General features: G+C 39.4%; 1 protein-coding gene across 3 annotated transcripts in view; it reads left to right on the top strand.

Moving 5' to 3' along the window:
* The first annotated feature begins 7,838 nt into the window (after positions 1-7,838).
* LARS1 (leucyl-tRNA synthetase 1) overlaps positions 7,839-23,055 on the top strand; it is a 75,232-nt gene continuing 60,015 nt past the window's right edge. Inside the window, exons 1-6 of one of the 3 annotated variants that reach the window (XM_077897724.1) lie at positions 7,840-8,012; positions 14,623-14,778; positions 16,745-16,863; positions 19,763-19,850; positions 20,241-20,321; positions 22,591-22,728. In XM_077897724.1, coding sequence (XP_077753850.1) covers positions 14,776-14,778; positions 16,745-16,863; positions 19,763-19,850; positions 20,241-20,321; positions 22,591-22,728 — 429 coding nt within the window. In that variant the 5' untranslated portion in view covers positions 7,840-8,012; positions 14,623-14,775. Of the gene's footprint in view, positions 8,013-14,622; positions 14,779-16,744; positions 16,864-19,762; positions 19,851-20,240; positions 20,322-22,590; positions 22,729-23,055 lie in introns of all 3 variants that reach the window. The other 2 variants (XM_077897725.1, XM_077897723.1) reach the window with 2 other exon arrangements.

Raw genomic sequence — 23,055 nt, 5'->3', positions numbered from 1 at the left:
GGAAATCATTGATGACCTGGATAGTTCCATGGAGTGGAGGGAATAAACACCTGATTGGAACAGGTTCAGGAGAGGAATTAGAGACAGAAGGATAGTTCTCTTAAAGAGTTTTACTGCAAAAGGGAGTAGAGCAATGAGGATACTAGAAGGCATTGTGGGATAGAGAAGATAGGGTTAGCTTGCATTTGGTTCTGTTTTTCTTTTTTACTTCTTGGTCTGCTTGCTTGCATTAGGTGAGATGATATACATGAATTCAGATGAGTATGTAATGGAGAAAGAAAATCTGATGATCTGATGATGTGAAAGGCAAGGTGAGCAACTGCAACAATAAAATCTCCTAGTGGGAAAAAAGATGGGATTTAGTGTGCAAATGTCATGTAGGTCTTAATTGGAGTTCTGATTGTTCATGATACATGTTGATAGAGGTAATAAATGTAATTCATGGATGTTATTTACTGATTGCTTCTATATTTTTAGTGAATTAAGAAGAAGTCATCAGTTGAATGTGGGGAAGGGCTGCTGGATGTTTGGGGAGAGGGAAGTGAGGACAAAGCATCTTTGATTTCTCAACCATTTCAAGGATCTTCTCACCTCAGAGCCTTGCTGGTACTTTTCCCTGGAACTCTTTTCCATACATATCTTCATGGTTGAGTTTTTCTTGTCAGCTCAAATACCACCTCCTTAGGAAGGCCTTCCTGGATCATCACATTTAAATTAACACCTCACTTCCCTTCTGTGGTTATTTCCTATTACATATTTCTTCTTTTTTACAGATTTTATTTATTTACTCATGAAAGACACACACAGCGGCAGAGACATAGGCAGAGAGAGAAGCAGGCTCCATGCAGGGAGCTCGATGTGGGACTTGATCCTGGGACTCCAGGATCACACCCTGAGCCGAAGGCAGATGCTCAACCACTGAGTCACCCAGGCATCCCTCTGTTAGATAATTCTGTTTTATCTTCCTTAGAGCATTTTTCATAGTATGATTTTTTTAATTTGTTTTCTCTATCTCTTCCTAACCAGAATATAAATTTTCATGAGGTCAAGATTTTTGTCCTCCTTGTTCCTTAGCCCTGAAAACAAAACCTGGTAGGTAATAGATGCTCAATAAATATTAACGAATGACTAATATAACATTACAACAATATTACCAAATAAGTACTTTTATCACCATGTTACTGTCACAAAGGGGTTAAATGATTTGCTCAGGGTCATACAAGTTTGGAATAGAGAGGGTGGAGGGTATCCATGATTCAGATCCAGGCAATCTAATGCTAGAACCCACATTCTCAGATACTGTATGGAATACCATCTAGAAAAAGATACTGATTTCTGGCTATTAAGATTTTGAGAGTCCGGCCAATTAAAAAAGCAGAACTATTGTGCCCCCAATTTTTATAGTTTAGAACAGTCTCATTTTACTGATACTATAAAAATAGGAATCTTAAATGTTGTAAATGCACAAAATAAATTTTAAAAATGTACTTCTTGAAGGACACCTGGGCGACTCAGTTGGTTAACTGTCTGATTCTCGATTTTGGTTCAGGTCATGATCTCGGGGTCATGAGATCAAGCCCTGCATTAGGTTAGTGCTAGGCATGGAGACTGCTTGAGATTCTCTTTCCCTCTCCCTCGGCCCCTCCTCGCATTCCCCAACTCACTCATGTGCTCCTTCTCTCTCTTTAAATAAATAAATTCCTCAAAATTGGAATCTTAGTAACTTGTAATTGGTTGTCTTTGGCTGTTCCTTTGCTTTTTCTCCTCCCTTTCTTCTTTTCCCCTTCCTTCCTTTCATTCCCTAAGGAGCCCGAGGACTGCTTCATGATGCTGATGGTAATGGTGGTGACAATTTGGAACAGATAGGCTATTTAGGAACTACAAGCAGTGTTTTGATGACTCAGGGGTCACGTTTCCTATATGAGCCCATGACATGGCTGGCAATGCTCTGTGGAATGCTGACAAGATGGCAGGCTGAAGCTTGTGTGGTTCCTGACTCTGGAGTCACATAGCACGAGTGAGTGATTGTTATTCCTGAGAATTATGAGTATCACTGCTGTAGGAGAAATCTAGGCAACAGAGTTTTCTTAAAATTTTAGTACCTATGAAGTGCAACTTCTCAAATTTGGTTACAATTGTCTTAATATCAAAGTGTCCCTAATTAATATGGTTACTTGTTCCTAGTTCACGTCAGTCAGATTTAGAATGTCCATTTATTATTTCCTTTTGGGCTTCTCTAACAAAATACCACAGCTGGGTGGCTTATAAAGAACAGAAATTTATTTCTCATAGTTTTGGAAACTAGAAGTATAAGATCAGGGTGCCATCTCATACTGGGTGAGGGCAGTCTTCTGGGTGCCACATATCTCTTTGTTTCACAAGGTAGAAGGGGGTGCTGAGCTTATAAATTCTCTTTTTGTTTGTTTGGTTGTTTTTTGTTTAGGTTCTTTTATTTTTTAAGATTTTATTTATTTATTTTAGAGAGAGAGTGTGGAGAGGGGCAGAGAAAGAGGGAATCTCAAGCAGACTGCCTGCCAAGCTTAGAGCCTCAAGTAGGGCTTGATCCCAAGACCCCAAGACCCCAAGACCATGACCTGAGCAGAAACCATGAGTCAGATGCTCAACCAACTGAGCCACCAGGTGCCCCTGGATTCTCTCTTAAAAGAGCACTAATCCCATTTGGAAGGGCTCCATCCTCCTGACCTAAGCACTTCCCAAAGGCTCCACCTCTTAATACCTTCAGATTGGCCATTGGGATTTCAACATATAAATTTGGTGGTGGTGGGGGGAACACAAACATTCAGACCCCAATACTGATCAAACTGGCTTCTAGTATTCCCCACTTTTCTTCCTTCCTTCTTTCTCTTTAGCTTAATATTTCTTGAACATTCACTTACTATGAACCAGGGACTGGTCTAATTGCCTTGCTTGGTGTAGCTCCTTTTATTCTCACAGAAAGCTTAAGAGGTAGGTATTGTCATTATCCACATTTTACACACGAGGATCCAGGGTCCCAAGGTTGAAGGAACAGAGCTAGTATGGGACAGAGCCTCAGTTTAGACCCAGGCATCATACTCCAAAGCCTTTGAGCACAACCATCACAGATTCTTCCTCTGCTGCCCATTCATTGTCAAAGGCTGCACACAGAGCAACCTCAGGGTCAGCTAAGCTCAGAAGTCCTAGAAGGATCCTTCCTTCTTTTCTTTATACTCATTGTTTGTATCATTACAAAAAAAAAAATCTGTTCCCCATTTAGAAAGAATAAAAGTAAATATAGAATACTAATGTAGCAAAAACAAAAACACCAATTTATTATTTTTTTATGTTTTTAAAGATTTTATTTATTTATTCATAGACACACACACACACACACACACACAGATGCAGAAACACAGGCAGAGGGAGAAGCAGGCTCCATGCAGAGAGCCTGACGTGGGACTCCCTCCAGGGTCTCCAGGATCACACCCTGGTTGTAGGCGGCGCTAAACTGCTGGGCCACCAGGGCTGCTCAACACCAGACAATTTAAAAACAAAAGGTGTCAGGGTACCTGGGTGGCTCAGTTGGTTAAGCATCTGCCTTCGGATCAGGTCATGATCTCGGGGTCTTGGGATTGAGCCCCAGATCAGGGTGCCTGCTGGGCAGGGAGCCTGCTTTGCCCTCTCCCTCTGCAGCTCCCCCTGGTTGTGCCCTCTCTTTGTCAAATAAATTTTTTTAAATCTCAAAAAAAGAAAAAAAAAAACCCAACCCCAAAACAAAAAAAACAAAAGGTGTCTAATAGGGTAGGGAAGTGACAACCATATTCATTGAGTGCTGCACACCTGTGGAACAGAAGTATCAAATGAGGTGCCCACAATTCTTTCCTCTGATTCCGTCATCTTAAGATAGGGAAGTTAGGTAAATATGCATGAAAAACAAACACAAAGGGACTCAGAGACAAGCCAAAGCTAATTATAACTTTATGTATCTAAATGGAGAAGTGGTGATTCAGTTGAATTTAGTAGAGTGACTGGTGGGGTGAGTTTGGAGGAAAAAAAAAACAAGAGGAAGTGAGTTCTGTTGTGGAGTTTTGAAGAGTGAGCAGTATGGCCTGATACTTTGAGAAGGTGTATCACAATTATATGGTAAGAAGTAGCTCAAGTTAGGGAAGGCATTAATACGAGGCACAAGTAAGCTTTTATATTATTGCTTATTTTTTAAGTTTTTTAAAAAATATTTTATTTATTTATTTGAGAGGAGAGAGAGGGAGCATAAGCACGGGGAGGGGCAGAAGCAGAAGCAGGCTCTTCACTGAGCAGGGAGCCCAATGCAAGGCTCCATCCTGAGACTCCAGGATCATGACCTGAGCTGAAGGCAGACGCTTAACCAACTGAGCCACCCAGGTGCCCCAGCTTTTCTATTTTTATTCAGACTAATGTTTATAGACTAATTTCCCTAACATAATAATAAAAATAGCTGACATCTTAAAGTTCTTACTCTATGCCAGGCTTATACATATATATGTATACATGACTTACACACATATTCTTCTATGTATATATATAATATACATATTATTTCTTTAATCCTCATAGTGATCCTATGAGGTACTTACTTTTATGACCCTTATTTTACAAAGTGGTTAATTGAATTGCCTGAGGTCACCCAGCTAGTAAAATGATGAACTCGGTCTGTCTGATTCAGTGCTTGAATTCTCATCCACTGTGCTACCTTTCTAATTTCATTTATCTAGAAAGGCTATTCCATATGGCATAGCAAAGAATTGACAATTCTCAATTACAAAGCCATATTACTAAGATGCAATAAATTTCACTTTCTAAATATCTCTTTTTTAAAAATTTTTATTTATTTATGATAGTCACAGAGAGAGAGAGAGAGAGAGAGGCAGAGACACAGGCAGAGGGAGAAGCAGGCTTCATGCACCGGGAGCCCAACGTGGGATTCCATCCCGGGTCTCCAGGATCGCGCCCTGGGCCAAAGGCAGGCGCCAAACCGCTGCGCCACCCAGGGATCCCTCTAAATATCTCTTGAATCTGTTTATCTTTCTCTACATTGACTGCCATCACCATAATCTAAACCGTCCTCACCTCTTACCTGGACAATTGCAATAACCTTCTTCTTCCACTTTTGCTTTCTTTCAATCCTTCTTCAGGATGAATTTTCTATTACACAAATTGGACCATGTCTCTTCCTTGCTTAAAACACTTCCACAGGTTTCTGTCTCTCCATTTGCTTCAATGTTTGCCTCTTCCACTAGACTGCAAGCTCTATGTAGGTGGTGACTGCGCCAGTCTTGTTCAAATGTTGTATCTCCAGGAGTGCCTGGCTGGCTCAGTTGGAGGAGCAAGCAACTCTTGATCTCAAGGTAGTGGTTTGAAGCCCCATGTTGGATATAGAGATTACTTAAACAAAATAGTGTTGCTTCTCCAGCATGTAGCATAGTGCCTTGTATGTTATGCTTCTACTAGTAGTAGAAGCTAACTTAATTTTTGTTGAATGAATGGAATCCAAAGGATCCTTTAAAAAAAGGAATATTACTCGGGCAGCCTGGGTGGCTCAGTGGTTTAGCGCTGCCTTCGGCCCAGGGCATGATCCTGGAGACCCGGGATCAAGTCCCACATTGGGCTCCCTGCATGGAGCCTGCTTCTTCTCCCTCTGCCTGTGTCTCTGCCTCTCTCTCTCTCTGTGTCTCTCATGAATAAATAAATAAAATATTAAAAAAAAAGAATATCACTCACTTACAGGAAATAGGTTAGTAGGGGATAGGGGATGGGAACATTTAAATAGGGGATAGGTTTTTCACAATTTGTAATCACGTAGTAACTTGTTTATTTTCTTTGATGTCTCATGCCCTTTAGCTTGTAGGCTCCATAAGGGCAGGAACCACGTCTGTCTTCTTCCTTACTATATCCTAGCTCTATGTTAAGTTCACAGGAGGTAACCAAGGAATATCTATTGCATGAATAATTTCAATTACCAATGTGAATTGGAAGCTGATGAATCAAAGGTGACAAATAGCACTGATAAGGGCAGAATTGGAACAGGAAACTATAATCATAGTTATGGGAGCTGTGGAGGATGAGGATTCTTTTATTCATTCAATAAATGTTTGTAAGGCCCCTTTATGTGCCAGACTCTGCTAGGCAACCTCTCTGCTATCATGTAGCTTCCAGTCTAGTGATAAATAAATAGGCAACTAAAATTCAATGAGGGGTGTCTGGGTGGCTTGGTGGACTGAGTGTCTGACTCTTGATTTTGCCTCAGGTCAAGAATTCAGGGTGTTGAGACCAAGCCCCACCTCAGCCCCAAGCTCAGCAGGGTGCTTGAGATTCTTTCTCTCCCCCTATGGGTGCAGGTGCTCTCTTTCTGTCTCTCAGATAGATAAATCAATCAATCAATCTTTAAAAAAATTCAGAGAGAGAAATTTCCCAAGGGAAGGCAGTAAGGGTGTGCTTCACCTTAGGAGGGGACATTTAACCCAGACGTGGGCTGTCAGGAAGTATATGTCTAAACTGTTTGTAGCTAACGTAAGAATGCATGGAAAGTGATGGAGAGTATTTGCATGTGTAAAGAGCCCAGAGGCAGGAGAGTCACTGGTAGGTTCTCCATAGCCCAAGTTTCCTTGTTCGCATCTTTCATGCAACACATTTTATTGAGTCTATACCATGTGCTAGGCATCATTTGGTTATTATTTTTATTATTTTTAAAGATTTTATTCATTTATTCATGAGAGACACAGAGAGAGAGAGAGGCAGAGACACAGGCAGAGGGAGAAGCAGGCTCCATGCAGGGAGCCCGACGTGGGACTCAGTCCTGGGACTCCAGGATCACGCCCTGGGCCCAAGGCAGGGCCCTAATCATGGAGCCACCCAGGGATCCCCTCATTAGGATATTATTAAATTTTTATCTCAAAACTAGTTGTTGAAAATGTATACATATACATATATGATTTTAAATTCATTAAATTTATTAAACTTTTTATTTAAAAATTATTTTTTCTCCCCTCAGTCCTTTAGGAAGACACATTTCTGGGCTGGGTACCCCACCCCGAAAATGCGTTGTCGATGCTTTATAAATATCCACTGAATTAATAAACAAATGCAGGTGAGAGCACCTAATCCGACCTCAGAAAGTAAAAGCCCGGATCGTTGCTTGTCAATACATCTTTCTTCCTATGACGTAAGTGTCCTACATGTGCACTGTCCGATGATACCGTAACCACCAGGCACACGGACCACCGAGCGCTTGGAAGGTGGCTAGTGCAATTCAGGAACTCAATTTTAAATTTTACTGAAATTTTAATTTTAACGTAAATAGCCACACGTGATTCGTGACTTCCTATGGGAGAGTTCAGCCTAGGGTGCTGGTACAGTTGAAATAGGGTCAGCGTGGCACTGCAACCCCGTAGGTTTCCTTAAAAACAGATTGTTAATAAATGGCTATAAAATGTCTGGATTCTGGGCTGTTGAATGCCACCGACAGCACTAAAAATCTGTGCACAGTCGCAAGCCATAATTAGCACCTCGGTCACTGAAGGCTAATAAACCTTGCATCCCCGCACGCCGACCGACACCCAACCCAGCGCCGCGGGGTGAAAAGGTTGAAGGTCGGGAAACTCCACCTCGGCAGGGGCGCGCACGCGGCAGCCTGATATGCCGAACAGCCTCACGGACTTTGTAGTTCAACCTTCCCGTGACATCACTACCTGTGTGTCACCACAGCGTGACCCATTGGGTCAGCTTCCGGTGGCCTGTTGCTCTCTGGGAATTGTAGTCAATGGGTGCCTGCTGGCCTTGGGCTCTAGCAGTCTGGAAACTACAATTCCCGGCGGGCTACGAGATGCACAAGGCAGTAGTTAGCAGGGAGTGGGCGATTGCCTCATCAGGTGTCGCGTGTGTGCCCTAGTGTCGTGGGAGGCCTGTCTGCCCCCCGGACGGAAGGGAGAGGTGGTGACCACTACTTTGAGAGGATAGCCGAGGTCACTGTCGTGGTTTGCAGACGCGGTGCCATGGCGGTGAGTTCTGGCGGGAGGAGAGTCCGCTCAGCCCGGCCCTAGAACCCGGCTGAACTGTCGGCTTTTGCCAGAATCCAGGGGCTCCATGTGGTAGTCGTCCTGAAGGGAAAAACCCTATTTCAAAGGAAGGGACTGCCTTGACTCCCACGCTAACGGTGTGGGTGTTGTGAGGATGTGCTTTTTCTCGCCAGCTGTTGAGCTAGGAACGGGTATCTTTAACTTTACACCCTACTTAATGTAACGTGTCTTAGTTTCACGCAAGTGTCCAAAACCTATTTGGAGAGAAGGGGGTGGGTAAACCTTGTTCCTCCTCTTGAACAATTATGAGCACTTCCCGGTAAAACACTCACAAATCTCTACACTCATGGTGTTTACATGTGTGTGTGAGAGAGTTACAGACTAAAATATTTGGTAAATATGTCAGTTGCCAGCGAGTGCTATGGAAAAAAAAAATAGAGCAGGAACGGGAGACTACTGATAGGGTTGCAGTTTTAAAAGGGCGATCGAGGGATCCCTGGGTGGCGCAGCGGTTTGGCGCCTGCCTTTGGCCCAGGGCACGATCCTGGAGACCCGGGATCGAATCCCACATCGGGCTGCCGGTGCGTGGAGCCTGCTTCTCCCTCTGCCTGTGTCTCTGCCTCTCTCTCTCTGTGACTAACATAAATAAAAATAAATAAATAAAAGGGCGATCAGAAAGGCTTTCCTCGGGATGGGATGAGCCTTGGGTGTTATATGCAACTGATGAATTCTTAAACTCTGCATCCGAAACTAATGATGTTGGCTAAGTGACTCTAAATAAAAAAAAAAAAAAAAAAAAAAAGGAAAAAGGAAGGCTTTGCTAAGAAGTTGGCGTTGTGGTAAAGAGAAGCAAGCCAGGCAGCCAAATGGACCAAAAGACTTGCAGGCAGAAGCAACCAGACTGAGCCTCCAGGATGGACAATTCTTGAGGGATTTTATAAAGGAGAGCAAAGGAATGGGGTGATGGGAAGGTCAAAAGAGACTTTTTTCTTTTTTGAAAGATAGAAATTACACAATGCTTGTATGTCTACGGGAATTACCCCATAGAGAGGAAAAATTGATGTCCTGTTACTGAAGAGAGTAGAGGAGATAAGATCAGGTGCATCAGTGGAGGAGGGTCAAGCAGAACCACACTCGTCCAAGTAACAGGAAACTGAAGACAGACTATTGTACACATGCATGTGGGTAGGCAGACATGATGAGGGAGGTTGTAAACATTTTCTGTTCATTTCTGTTTTCTCATTGAATTAAGAGCCAAGATTGTCAGCTAAGAATAAGGACGGGAGAGGAAATGTTGGAGGCTTGAGGAGAGAGGCTTGTTTAGGACATTGCTGTCAGTAGAACTTCCTGTGATGAAGATGTTCTGTATTTGCACCAATTTGGTGCCACTCGCCACTTGGCGGCTATTGGGCACTTGAAATGTGGCTGGTGCAATGAAAGGACTGAATTTTACAATAACTTTAAAATTTAAAAAGTCACATGTGTCTAGCTCGTGGCTACTGTACTGGGCAGTATACACATTAAAGTTTGAGAAGCACTAGTCTAGAAGGAGTAAGTTAACTGAGTGGATTTCAGAAATTAGTATTGCTATGCATCTCTTGACCTTAGTGGACGTGAATTTAAATTGAGGCCAGTCAACGTGAATGGTTATCTCCCGCCACTTTCAGCTGCCTGGTGGAGGGAACAGAGCCGGTGCATAGGAGGGTTGGAGTTTTGGCAGGCAGGGATGGTGAAGAGAAAAGTGAAGGAGGATGGATTTAAGGAATGGAAATAAGGACTTGGGGTAGGAGGGGCCTAAGGATTAGTGAGAATAGGTCCTGATCAGTAGGTCCTGCTGGGGTTGAAGAATTACTGGAGCTGGAATTCTAGTAAAGACCAATAATATCAATAACTAACATTTCTTGTGTGTCATGCTTTATGTTTAGCATTTTATTTGAATTTTCTCATTGAGTCTTCACACTAATCTATTTGAGTTAGGCATAGCGCTTAACTAACAGGTCCGACTTCTCATAACTAGGACAGGATGAAAGTGGATTAGAACTCAAAGAGATTGACTCATTTCTCAGTCACTGTGCCATCCTACTTTCCAGGAAAAGACTTGCCTTCTGTGTCCTGGTCCAGGGCTTTTTCTTCTGTTCCCAGTTGCTCAGTGCCTCCCCATCAACCCCACTCTCCCATGGTGATATCCTTATCTGATGTAGCATTTGCAGATCTCTCTCTCTCTCTCTCTCTCCCTCCCTCCCCCTCCCTCCCTCCCCCCCCCCCCCCCCCCCCCCGTTTGGTGTTCATGGGAATGGGCTTTTCAGTTTGGAAGATTTTAATTCTCTCTCTCTTTTTTTTTTTTTTTAATTTTATTTATTTATTTATGAGAGACACACAGAAAGAGAGGCAGAGACACAGGCAGAGGGAGAAGCAGGCTCCATGCAAGGAGAAGCAGGCTCCATGCAAGGAGACCAACGTGGGACTCAATCCTGATCCCAGGTCCCCAGGATCACACCCTGGGCTGAAGACAGTGCTAAACCGCTGAGCCACCCAGGCTGCCCTGTTTGGAAGATTTTAATACATTTTTTCCATCTTTTTAAGTTTTATATAAGGAAAGTGGCAACATTTCTGGTAGATACAATTGTTTTACTTTATTCGCTTCTTGGCTTCTGAAAATGTTCATGTTTTACACTGTTGTGATACTGGACTGACATTAAAGTTAGTTTTATTGGAAGAATCCAATAAGAACTCTCTTTAGAAAGAACAAGTAACAATACAAATAAAATGTACTGATTATCTGTGCCATGCATTAATGTTTTATATAATTTTTATCAAAATAACCCTATAAAAATAGGTGCTATTATTATCCCCATTTTACTGATGTGGAAAATAAGGCATCACATCTAGCCAGAGGAGGAATTAGAATTCATTTGGTCCCATTCTGGAGCCCATTCTCTTAATCATCGTGCTATCCTCCGGTGTAAGCTAATTAGGAAATTTCTTTTGCAAACACCTCCCATAAGGAAACTTTTCTCCTTCCAAAGGAAATCTTAAAAATACTGAAGTGTGTAAGACAATGAACATGTGATAGCTTGAATATAATATTAGTTTTATTTTATAATTAGATTTATAAACACCAAACTAATTTTTTTCATATCAAAGTAGTATTTATTTTTTAGAGCTTTTGAAAGTTTTAATCTCTTCTAGTTATATATCAGACTTTTAGAGGGGATCTGGGGATGTGATATAATAAACATAATAGCCAACTTAGAAAATTATTGTTTTTAAACTTTCATTTGGAAAATTTAAATAGTGAACAAAACAGAGATAGTAATAGTATTAGGTACTTCCATCACTCAACTTCAGTAATTGATAGTTCAGGGCCACCTTTTTTTTTTTTTTTTTTTTAATTTTTATTTTATTTATGATAGTCACACACAGAGAGAGAGAGAGAGGCAGAAACACAGGCAGAGGGAGAAGCAGGCTCCATGCACCGGGAGCCCGACGTGGGATTCGATCCTGGGTCTCCAGGATCACGCCCTGGGCCAAAGGCAGGCGCCAAACCACTGCGCCACCCAGGGATCCCAGTTCAGGGCCATCTTGTTTTGTTTCATGTATCCCTCCCTTGTACCTTGTCCCTCCGCTCCTCAGGATTCATTTTAGGCAAGTTCCAGGTACCGTACATGTTTGTTTGATTGATTGATTGATTGATTGATTGATTGATTTTTAATTTATTTATGATAGTCACAGAGAGAGAGAGAGAGAGAGAGAGAGGCAGAGACATAGACAGAGGGAGAAGCAGACTCCATGCACCGGGAGCCCGACGTGGGATTCGATCCCGGGTCTCCAGGATCGCGCCCTGGGCCAAAGGCAGGCGCTAAACCGCTGAGCCACTCAGGGATCCCCCTGTTTGATATATTTTAATATAAAGTTTTTACATCAATACATAGTTTAGTAAGTTTTTTTTTAGTATAATGATAATTTCTCTTAAAACAGCCCCAATGCCATTTTCACACTTAATTAAAATCACGTGATGTCAGGATGTCTGTTTGTGGTATTGGTTGACATTGTGCATTTACCATGGGTCTAGCACTATGCTAAGTCCTTCATGTGTATTAACTTTTTTAATCCTCATGTGAATACTACAAGGTAGGCATAATTTTTATCCTCATTTTACAGATAGGTAGAAAAAATGGAGGCTTAGACAGTTTAAGGAATTTGTCCAGGGTTTTACAGCTAGTAAGTGCTGGAGCTAGGAGATGGCCAGAATCCCAAGAGAAAGCAGAAAAAGAAGTCAGAAGATGAGGGTTTTGTCCAATTCGACCCTTTGGTGGCACAACAATCTCTGAGTTTCAGATTTATCATCTTTGAAATGATAGCTGTTGGTCTGCCCACTTCTTAGGGTTGTTGTTAAGATCAAAAAAGTTCTTGATCGTAAAAGTTTTTAGCTGCAGGATACTACGAGTATATGAAAGAGTTTGTTATCTAGTTTAATGGTTCTTGACTCATGATGATTTTGTCCCCCTGAGACCATTTGATTTGGAGAGTGTTGGGATTGTCATAGCTAGAGGATGTGCTGCTGGCATCTAGTGGCTAGGAGTCAGAGATGCTTCTAAGCCTCTTACAATGGACAAGATGAAACACAAAAAATTATTTAGCCTAAACCATCAGTAACTGCCAAAGTTTAGAAACTCTGATTTTGGCTAATAATAGCCTTTTAACTAATTATTATAACCAATTGTCTAGTTAAATACCCAGTACAAAAATTAAGGCTTACATTGATCAGGTTACTTCCCAACTTGTTATATAACAAGTTGATGCGGGGGCCAAAATCAGATTTCATTTCTTTTTAAGGTTTTATTTATTTATTCATAGAGAGAGAGGCAGAGGGAGAAGCAGGTTCCATGCAGGGAGCTCGACGTGGGACTCGATCCTGGGGCTTCAGGATCACACCCCGGGCTGCAGGCAGTGCCAAACCGCTGCGCCACCGGGGCTTCCCTCAGATTTCATTATAATTGACCTTTGATAGGGGCACCTGGGTGGCTCAGTGGTTGAGCATCTGCCTTAGGCTCAGGTTGTGATCCCGGGGTCCTGGGATTGAGTCCCACATTGGGTTCCCCACAGAGAGCCTGCTTCTCCCTCTGCCAATGTCTTTGCCTCTCTCTCTGTGTCTCTCATGAATAAATAAATACAATCTTTTAAAAAAAGAAAAACAAAAACAATTGATCTTTGATGTTTTGAGGAATGAGTTTTTTGAGAAACAGAAACATCAAAGAAGAGTTTTTGTGTATTTAGTGTGCTCAAAAACAATGAAAAGAAACATATAGTTCTAAGTAATTTGTGAAGACTTTGCTTTCATGTTCTTTGAAGTGGGTGACATGGTCATTTTTAAGCCAAAAATATTTTTACTGTAACTTTTGTGTCTATGGCATTGGTATTTGGTGGTGAGATGACTATGAGAGATGTAAAATCTGCTGTCTGCCAGGAGTTCACAGCTCAACTGGGTAAATGTCTTAGGGATCATTTGGTTGTATGCAATGGAAGCCAGCTCAAGTTGATTAATGAGGAATTTAATAACGATACAGTGTGATTTCATATCACTCATGACCCGAGGGTAGGAAGTACAACTAGGCTTCATGAGCTAGGCTGTATTGGTATGAAGACAAGTAAATTAATGTAACACTTTATTAGATGTATTTACAATATATTAAACTTTTTTCTTCAGCCTTCAAATTTGTTTTTTATTTCTGATTTTAGAATACATTAAAATTATTTTTGTGAGCTCCAATAAGTATTGTGGGTCCAGGCACCGTGCCTACTCTATTTACCGATTAAGTCATCTGTTAGGTATTGTACAGGCTGGGTTTTTTAATTTTTTAATTTTAAGATTTTATTTTTAAGTAATCTCTTTACCCAATGTAGGACTTTAATTCCCAACCCTGAGATCAAAAGTAGCATGCTCTGCTGGCTGAGCCAGCCAGGCGCCCTGGCGTGGTGCAGGCTGTTTCAAGGGCTGGGTAGGATTTTCTGCCCCAAACTCCTTTGCTAGAACACAGCTCCAATCTAACTGGGACTTCATCTAGAAGCATGAAAGAGTACATTTAACCAGCTCCGATGCACTACTTTAAATAAGACTGGGCTTTTGTTGTTGAGAAAGAAAAAGAAGGAACAGGTATTGTGTAGGCAACCCGCTGTCTCTGCCATAGCTTGTCTTTAGATGGTAGTGTTTGTGTATTAGTATTGAAAACTGGTTCACGTGTATAGAAATAGACTTGTAACTTACAGGTTACCTGTTAAGAGGAGGGTTTGGTAGTAAGAAGGAGCACAGGAGCTGAGGGACTGAATGAAGGTGGTTAGCAGCAAAAATGGAAAGGAGTGAATAGATGAAAGCCCTTATTCTTCTCTGGAAGAGGAACTACCTTATGTAACCATACTTTTATGAAAATTCTTGGGAAAGAGTCCAAATTGCTTAGTACCTTGATTCAAATATGAATGTAGTTCTGCATTTTTCCAAATGTGCTAAGCTCCCTGTCTCACCTGAGCCTCTGTTCAATGTAATTTCTCTGTCCTCATGTCTCCCCAATCTCTGCCTTGCTCTCTCATCTTTCAGGTCTCAGCTAATCACCTGCATTGGTCATCAACAGGTTATGCTATGCCATCTTTAATATGTTCCTACCCACCAATATTACCTCTATGCCAGCACTAAACACAGAGTGGTGTCAATATCTGCCTGTCTTTCTCACAGGACTACTGAAGTTTGTTCATGGTAGGGACTGGTAACTTGCTTTTCATTATATCCTCAAGATATAGCTTATAGCAGGTTCTCAAAAAATGCCTGTTGAATATTTAAAGATTTTAAAAGAGAAGTGAATAATATATTGCCCACTTTTGCATATTGTGGCCACAAAAAAAATGACAGATTAGGAACTCAACCACTGAGCCAACAAGGCACTAAATCTTAATCTTAATACTAATAGTTATTTTTATTGCATAATACATAAAGTATATTTAGGATAGTTATTGGAGCAATAGAGTTAAGGTTGGGATATTTTTGACTGCACAGAATTCCTCTTTGCAAAGTGCTCAAATTTGTGTAACCATTTAAAAAATAGCAAAGAATCCAACGTATCTGTGATATGAATAGAAAGCTTTAAAAAATTTTTATTTTATTTTATTTTTCTGTAAACCCTATGCCCATTATAGGGCTTGATCTCATGACCCTGAGATGAAGAGTCTCAGGGTCGTGAGTTTGTTCTACTGACTAAGTCAGCCAGATGCCCCAATTTTTTAAAAAAGTAATATAAAATATATGTGTAAATATATATTTAAGCTCTGTCCAATGTGGGACTTGAACTCACGACCCCATGATCAAAAGTGTATGCTCTACCAATTGAGCCAGCCAGGGACTCCATTGAAAAGCATTTTTTAACTTATTGGGTGAAAAGAGGAGGAGGCATGATTAAAGGAGACTGAATTGCAGGTGTTAGGGTACTTAGCAGGGGCTCCTGGCTAGCCCAGTGAGTGGAGTATGCAACTCTTAGTCTCAGGGTTGTAAGTCTGAGCCCCATGTTGGGTGTAGAGATTTCTTTTAAAAAAATCTTTAAAAAAAAAAGTATGAGTAGAACCCAGGTATTTTCTCATTTGAAAATGCTGCAGAATCTGGAAATGTTAGCATGTAGGAAGAGGAAGAAAATCTAATTTCAGTTCAAATAACTTTATACCAGAAAATAAAGTTTTAGAAACCAGAAGTAAATTTAAAAACAGAATTGGATTTGTATATTATTTGGTATCTAGCTTTCACAGTTGCCTTTTCTATTAGCATTCCATTCCACTCTAGCTTTGGTACACTTGCTTTTATAAGCTAATTTTTTTGTTTGTTTGTTTTCTTTTTCACAGAGCCACAAACTGAGAAAGAAGTGCTAATTCTTTTATTCAGAAAGATAGAATGATCATGGGTATTCTTTGCTTTCACTTTCAGTCATGAGTAGCTTACAGGATGATGGCAATGTTGCCATGTAGATCGGATATTACTAGAGACATGCTTGCTATTCTGTGTTTCATTTTAATTTCATATTAATAGTCTATTAATTATTTTGGAGAGAAGTTCATCAGTTTCCTTGAAAAAAAAAATAGACGACTAATCCTCCTTCAGCATCTTCCAACTAGGTGTTAACATCCATCTTTGGTGGGGATAATTGCAGCCTGGCCAGCAGGTTACTGCTCCATCCTGTACTTTTCTAAGAATTAATACATTTTAACTAAATGAGAACAGTATCTGTTTGACAGAAGTATCTGTTTTAGTCTGACTTTAAAACGTATTTATATATTTAAATAATTCATTAACTATCCTTTTAGGTTTAAAGTAGACAGATCATGATAGCCCTGATCTTTAATCATGTTTGTTTAAAATTTGAGATAACCACAGAAAAATTGCCTATCAGTAAACAGCTCAGTTTTGTTTGAACCCAGTTTAAAAAATATTTTTTTAAAACAAGCCTGTAGGGATCCCTGGGTGGTGCAGCGGTTTGGCGCCTGCCTTTCACCCAGGGTGCGATCCTGGAGACCGGGGATCGAATCCCATGTCGGGCTCCCGGTGCATGGAGCCTGCTTCTCCCTCTGCCTGTGTCTCTGCCTCTCTCTCTCTCTCTCTCTGTGTGACTATCATAAATAAATAAAACTTAAAAAAAAAATAAGACAAGCCTGTATAGATTATTCTCTTTTGTGTCTAATAGGAAAGAAAAGGAACAGCCAAAGTAGACTTTTTGAAGAAGATTGAGAAGGAAATCCAACAGAAATGGGCTACTGAGAAAGTATTTGAGGTTGATGCATCTAATTTAGAGAACCAGACTGGGTAAGTAATACTTTGTGAAGTTCAACACTTTGTGTTTCCGAAACTGTTGGCTACAGAAACCACTTTATGGAAAGGATAAGACAGATTGTATTTATAATGTCTGAAACAGGCTGAAGGAGTAACTTCTACTTTCTGCTTTTGAAATTAGGATCCTGTTTCCTTTTGGAATTCCTTTTTTTTTTTTTTTTTTTTTTTTTTTTTTTTTTTAGTAGGCACGGGGCACCTGAGTGGCTGAGTGGTTCACTTGATTGTCTAACTCTTGATTTTGGCTCAGGTCATGATTCAGGGTTGTAAATTGGTCTCTACACTCAGCTTAGAGTTTGCTTACGGTTCTGTTTCTCTCTCTCCTCCTACCCCTCCCTCTGTGTTGTGTTTTCTCTCTCTCTCCCTCAAATAAATTAATAAATAAATGAAATCTTAGATTTCATTTATTTATTAATGAGAGACACAGAGAGAGAGAGGCAGAGGCACAGGCAGAGGGAGAAGCAGCCTCCATACAGGGAGCCCATTGTGGGAATTGATCCCAGGACTCCAGGATCAAGCCCTGGGCCAAAGGGAGGCACTAAACTGCTGAGCCACCCAGGGATCCCCAATAAATAAAATCTTTAAATAAATAAGGTGAGCTCTGCTGATTGTGGGGCCTGAACTCACAACTCGGGATTCAAGAGTGATGAGCTCTACTGCCTGAGCCAGCAGTGCCCCTCCTAGAGAATTCTTTTTTTTTTTTTCCCTCCTATAGAATTCTTAAAGGACTTTTTCTTTTTCTTTTTTTTTTTTTTTTTAATTTTTATTTATTTATGATAGTCACACAGAGAGAGAGAGAGAGAGAGGCAGAGACACAGGCAGAGGGAGAAGCAGGCTCCATGCACCGGGAGCCCGACGTGGGATTCGATCCCGGGTCTCCAGGATCGGGCCCTGGGCCAAAGGCAGGCGCTAAACCGCTGCGCCACCCAGGGTTCCCTAAAGGACTTTTTCTACATAAGGTGTTTTTTTTTTTTTTTAACTAGTTTTTTTTTTTTTTTTTTTTGTATTTAGACAAAGGAGAATGTTTTGAAGTTTTGTCTTTGCTGACTGATGAAATCATTGTATTAGAGATTCATATTATAGTGACACAAAATATAAATTTTAAAGGGTTTCTGTATTTGAAGGTCTTATTTCATAAGTACTGTATTGTCTTGATGTTAAGCATCAGTTATAAGACAGTCTACAGATAATGATTATGATACTGGGAAAAACTAAAATAACTCCCCCCAAACAGTACTGTAATAAATATATGGGTCAATTATAAGATGCGTTTCGATTTCAGATATGTTGAAATGTAGAAAAATGTCTTCCTACAATGAAGAAATAGATTGACAACGATTATAGTAGTAGCTAATCTTGAAAAGTTTTTGTTCAGTATGCAAAGAAATTAGAAAATATGCCATTTTTAGCATGAATATTATCATTTAATCTTCCTAATAACCCTTTAAGATTACCAACATTTTTAAATTTTTATTTTTTTTTTTTTAAGATTTTACTTATTCATGAGAGACACAGAGAGAAAGTCAGAGACATTGGCAGAGAGAGAAGCAGGCTCCCTATAGGGAGCCTGATGCAGAACTCAATCCCAGGACTCCGATTTGATCCAAAGGCAGATCCTTAAACACTGAGCCACTCAGGTACCCCAAGATTAGCAATATTTTTATCCCTGTGCTATAGATGAGGAGACTGAGGTACAGGGAGACTAACCAGTGCAGGGTTATATAGGTAGGAATCAACAGACTCTGGACTACTTGTCAGGACTTTCTGATTTCAAAAGTGTGTCCTCCTTTTCAGCAACATTCTAATGGTTTTTTTTTTCTTTCTCTTTTCTTTTTCTTTTTTCAAAGAAAGTAAAAGTGTTGTTGTAATATAAAGTCTGATATTATACTTTGTAGTTTGAAGCTTTTGTTTGTTCTAGAATTTTAGCCAATTATAGGTAATTTAAAGTTATCAAGAATGAACTGAAAAAGCGTCTTTGTACAGTGAAAGAAAATGAACTGAAAAAACTTAGAAATGTAACATAGAGTGCTAAGTAATCTCTGTACCTATTGTGGGGCTCGAAATTACAACCCTAGGATCAAGAGTCCCTTGTTTCACTGACTGCGCCACCCAGGTACCCCAGTATATAATTTTTTAATAAAGCTGACAAGTGAGCAGAACTAAATGATACACTGTTTAAGGGCACAGATACATGTATAAGTGATTCAAAATCAAGAATATGACAAAAGTAAATTTTAAGATCCTTATCTCTGGTAGGAGAGGGTTGAGGAGCACATGAATAGCTTCAGTGGATTCATCAGTTGGATAGTGTGCCTACAGGTGTTCATTTTATTGTGCTTCATAACAGGTATGTATGTTACACATTTGATTCACAAGAAAAGAGGATATAATAAATTGAACAGCTTTAAAAAAGTGCTTTTAAACTTATTTTACCATGTATCTTATAATACTGAGGATATTTTATTTTACCTGACAGACTTGAATTGCTTTATATGTATCTAATGAAGGCAGATCTCATTTAATTACTAAAACATTAAATTAATCCAGTATCCTAAGAGTATTAAAATTATTTTTAGTAAATTATCTTTACTCAGCATTTTAGCTTATTAAACCTCTAGTATTTGCTACAAGGATATTTATTTCTTTAATATCTACCTATAAATATCTTATTCTTTCTAAATCAAAAGTAAGTTTCAATTTCAGAGGGCTTTTAATTTCCAGATCTATAAATTCAATTTTAAATGTCATTTTTTTAAGTAATAAAATTTAAGCAAGTTGTTTGTAGTACACATTACGTTCATTCCACCTCCCTACTCTAAAAGAAACTTAACATTTTCTTCTCTGTACTTTATTTTTTTACATGATTTTTTTTCAGCAAGGGCAAGTACTTTGTAACCTTCCCATATCCGTATATGAATGGGCGCCTTCATTTGGGACACACATTTTCTTTATCCAAATGTGAGGTAAAGTTTCCTGTGCTTAATATAATGGGATGGAGGGTCTTTGATAAATACTATTTTGAAGAAAATGGCATATATAGAATTTATTTCCTGTTAAGGGAACTTAGAATTCCTTAATTTTAAGCATAATTTTAATACTTCTCTTAAATTTTCTTATGTTTAACTGGCATATGCTGTGTATATATGTGTGCAGCAATCTAAGTATGATGTGTAGTCATAAGTAATTTCTCGGTTGGTGAAAAGAGAAAAAAGGAACAGTGGGCAGAATTTTGGAATGACTTCTAAAGGAAGGGAGGTGGAGGAAAACTAAACTGTCGATCTTTGTGAAAAGTCAACATTTTGTATTTATCTAACATTTGAATTTGTAATTTAAATTTAGTTTGCTTTCTGTAGTTTGCAGTAGGATACCAGAGACTGAAAGGAAAAACTTGTCTGTTTCCCTTTGGTTTACACTGTACTGGAATGCCTATCAAGGTAGGATTGCTTTTGGGATTGGCTTCTACTTATTTTAGCTTAAAGCAAATGTAATATCCAATTTAGGAATTTGGAATAGGGTTTTCAGATACTTATATTGCAGTGTTTTTTGAAATGAGTTGAATTTATTATAGTGAAAATTAATTTTTAGAAGACACTTTAAGAAGTGCATAAAGAAAAAAGTACATAAAGGGCACACATTAAAGTCTCAGTGACCTCTAAGTAATTTTGATATCTTTATTGATGACCATACATATGGACATTCCTGCTTTCAAGTTAGGTAATAACTTTTTTTTTTTTTTTTTTGGTAATAACTATTAACAAGTAAAATAACATGAAATTTTTTGCACTCATGACATATAGGATATCGGCATCAAGAAATAAACAGTTTTTTTTAATGTATAATAGCTTTTTTTAAGTTGTATAATATTTTGGTCATGTTTGCAAAAGTCTTCATCTGTCATAAATAGGTATTAGGAATAATTCTCAGAAAAGAAGGGGCCAGACAATTAGGGTTGAAAGGATTCCCTAAATATAAGAGAGTTGGGAAAATTAACTCCCATTTCTTTTGCTTATCCAACATTTTATCTTGAAAAATGTCAAACCTGTCGAAGAGGTAAAAAAAAGGATAGTAGAATGAACACCCATAATAAGCCTTTCAGCGTAGTTACCAAGTATTAACATTTTCCATAATTGCTTTAGTTCACACACATGGAATATGTTCTCTCTTTTTCTATGAACTCATTGAAAGTAAGTTGCACCCCTCATGTTGTGCCATCTCTAACTACTTTAGCATGTATCTTTTGAGAACAAGGGCATTCTGCATCGTCAGTCTCATTGTCACTTCCAAGAAATTTAACGTTGATATATTATTGTCATCTAATCTCTAGTCAGATGTCTCTAGTTGTCCCAAAATGTCCTTTTGATTAGATTTGGGTGAAATATTTTGACAAGAATATTATATTGGTGAGGTGTAAACCTGCTGTTGTATCATGGAAAGGCATATATTGTCAGTTTGTCCTAGTTTAGTGATAGTAAGTTAAACAACTCAAGATTTCTTCGTTCTGAGGGTGACTTTTTTTTTTAAGGTTTTATTTATTTATTCATGAGAGACACAGAGAGAGAGAGGGGGTGGGCAGAGACACAGGCAGAGGGAGAAGCAGGCTCCACGCAGGGAGCCCAATGTGGGACTTGATCCTGGGACTCCAGGATCACGCCCTGGGCCGAAGTCAGGCACTAAACCACTGAGCCACCCAGGAATCCCCCCTGAGGGTGAAAGTAACCTGTGGGTGATACTTTGAGAGCCTCTGAATATTTGGTCACTCAGTAACCCATGGGTTTTAAGATCCTTGTCTATTTCAGTTATTGGATAAGTGGTTGTAAAATGGCGACTTTCTAGTTGTGTCATTCTTTCCTCATTAATTTACTGAAATTCTTCTGCATGAAAGAGTGCCCCTAGGGGATCCCTGGGTGGCTCAGTGGTTTGGCTCTGGGGGTGGAACATAGGGGGCAGAGAGAAATCTTTAAGCAGGTTCCATGTCTGGCATGGAGCCCCAACGTGACTCAGTCTCACGACCCTGACATGGTTACCTGAGCTGAAATCAAGAGTTGGACGCTTAACCAGCTGAACCACCCAGGCATCCCTAAAATTCATAAATAATTCTGCATTTGTATTTTTCTCATAACGTTAGCACTACTTGGTATCTTATTTATTTATTTGGTATCATCTTTATTTTTGACAGTGGACTCATTATGATATAATTGAGGAGAGTTGGGGTGGAAAGCCCAAGTTCATGTGTTAGTTCTGCAGCTTACTAGCTTTATAACTGGGTAAACCTCTTCATCTCTCATGTGTGTTCTCTAACTAAATGCGTGTCTTCTCTGCCTGGCAGGCTTGAGATGATGATAGAAGATGTAAGACAGTAATCTTTAAATTGAGAAATGCTATTATTCGTGTTGGTATTCAAAATGATAACACTGTATCTGATGTATCTTGCTACTTTTAATGTCTAACATATAGTATACCACATTGAGTACTTTGAATGTTGAATAAATACTTGTTGAATAAATGAAGTAAAATACTAATTGATAAATTAGTGAATTTTGATATACGTGAATTGTATCATATGAGTTTTCTGTAATGATCCACATGTGTATTGATGTATTATAGAAAATTTCAGAGTTTTAGTTTGCTCTAGAAATGCCAAAAAAATTCATATTGTTTCTACCTTGAATTTTGAATCTCACGCTAATGTTGTATTTGTTATAGGCATGTGCTGATAAGTTGAAAAGAGAAATAGAGCTTTATGGTTGCCCTCCTGATTTTCCAGATGAAGAAGAGGAAGAGGAAGAAATCCCTGTTAAAACAGAAGAAGTAATAATTAAAGATAAAGCTAAAGGAAAAAAGGTTTGGTGGTTAATATTTATTTTGGTTAAAATTTTATATATATGTATGTCTAATTTATATTTGTCTTCCCAGTACTTGGCACGTAAAAAGTACTCTAATTTTAAAAAGTAACAAAGCCAAATATTATCCTCTTGATTTTTTTTAAAAAAGATTTTGTTTATTCATGAGAGACACACAGAGAGAGAGAGAGAGAGAGAGAGAGAGGCAGAGACACAGGCAGAGGGAAAAGCAGGCTCCATGCAGGGAGCCTGATGTGGGACTCGATCCCAAGACTCCAGGACCATGCCCCAGGCCTAAGGCAGGTGCTAAACCGTTGAGCCACCCAGC

The sequence above is a fragment of the Canis aureus genome, chromosome 5 (genome assembly GCF_053574225.1).
Source record: "Canis aureus isolate CA01 chromosome 5, VMU_Caureus_v.1.0, whole genome shotgun sequence".
Lineage (NCBI taxonomy): Eukaryota > Metazoa > Chordata > Mammalia > Carnivora > Canidae > Canis > Canis aureus.
This window is presented reverse-complemented; position numbering and strand designations above follow the sequence as displayed.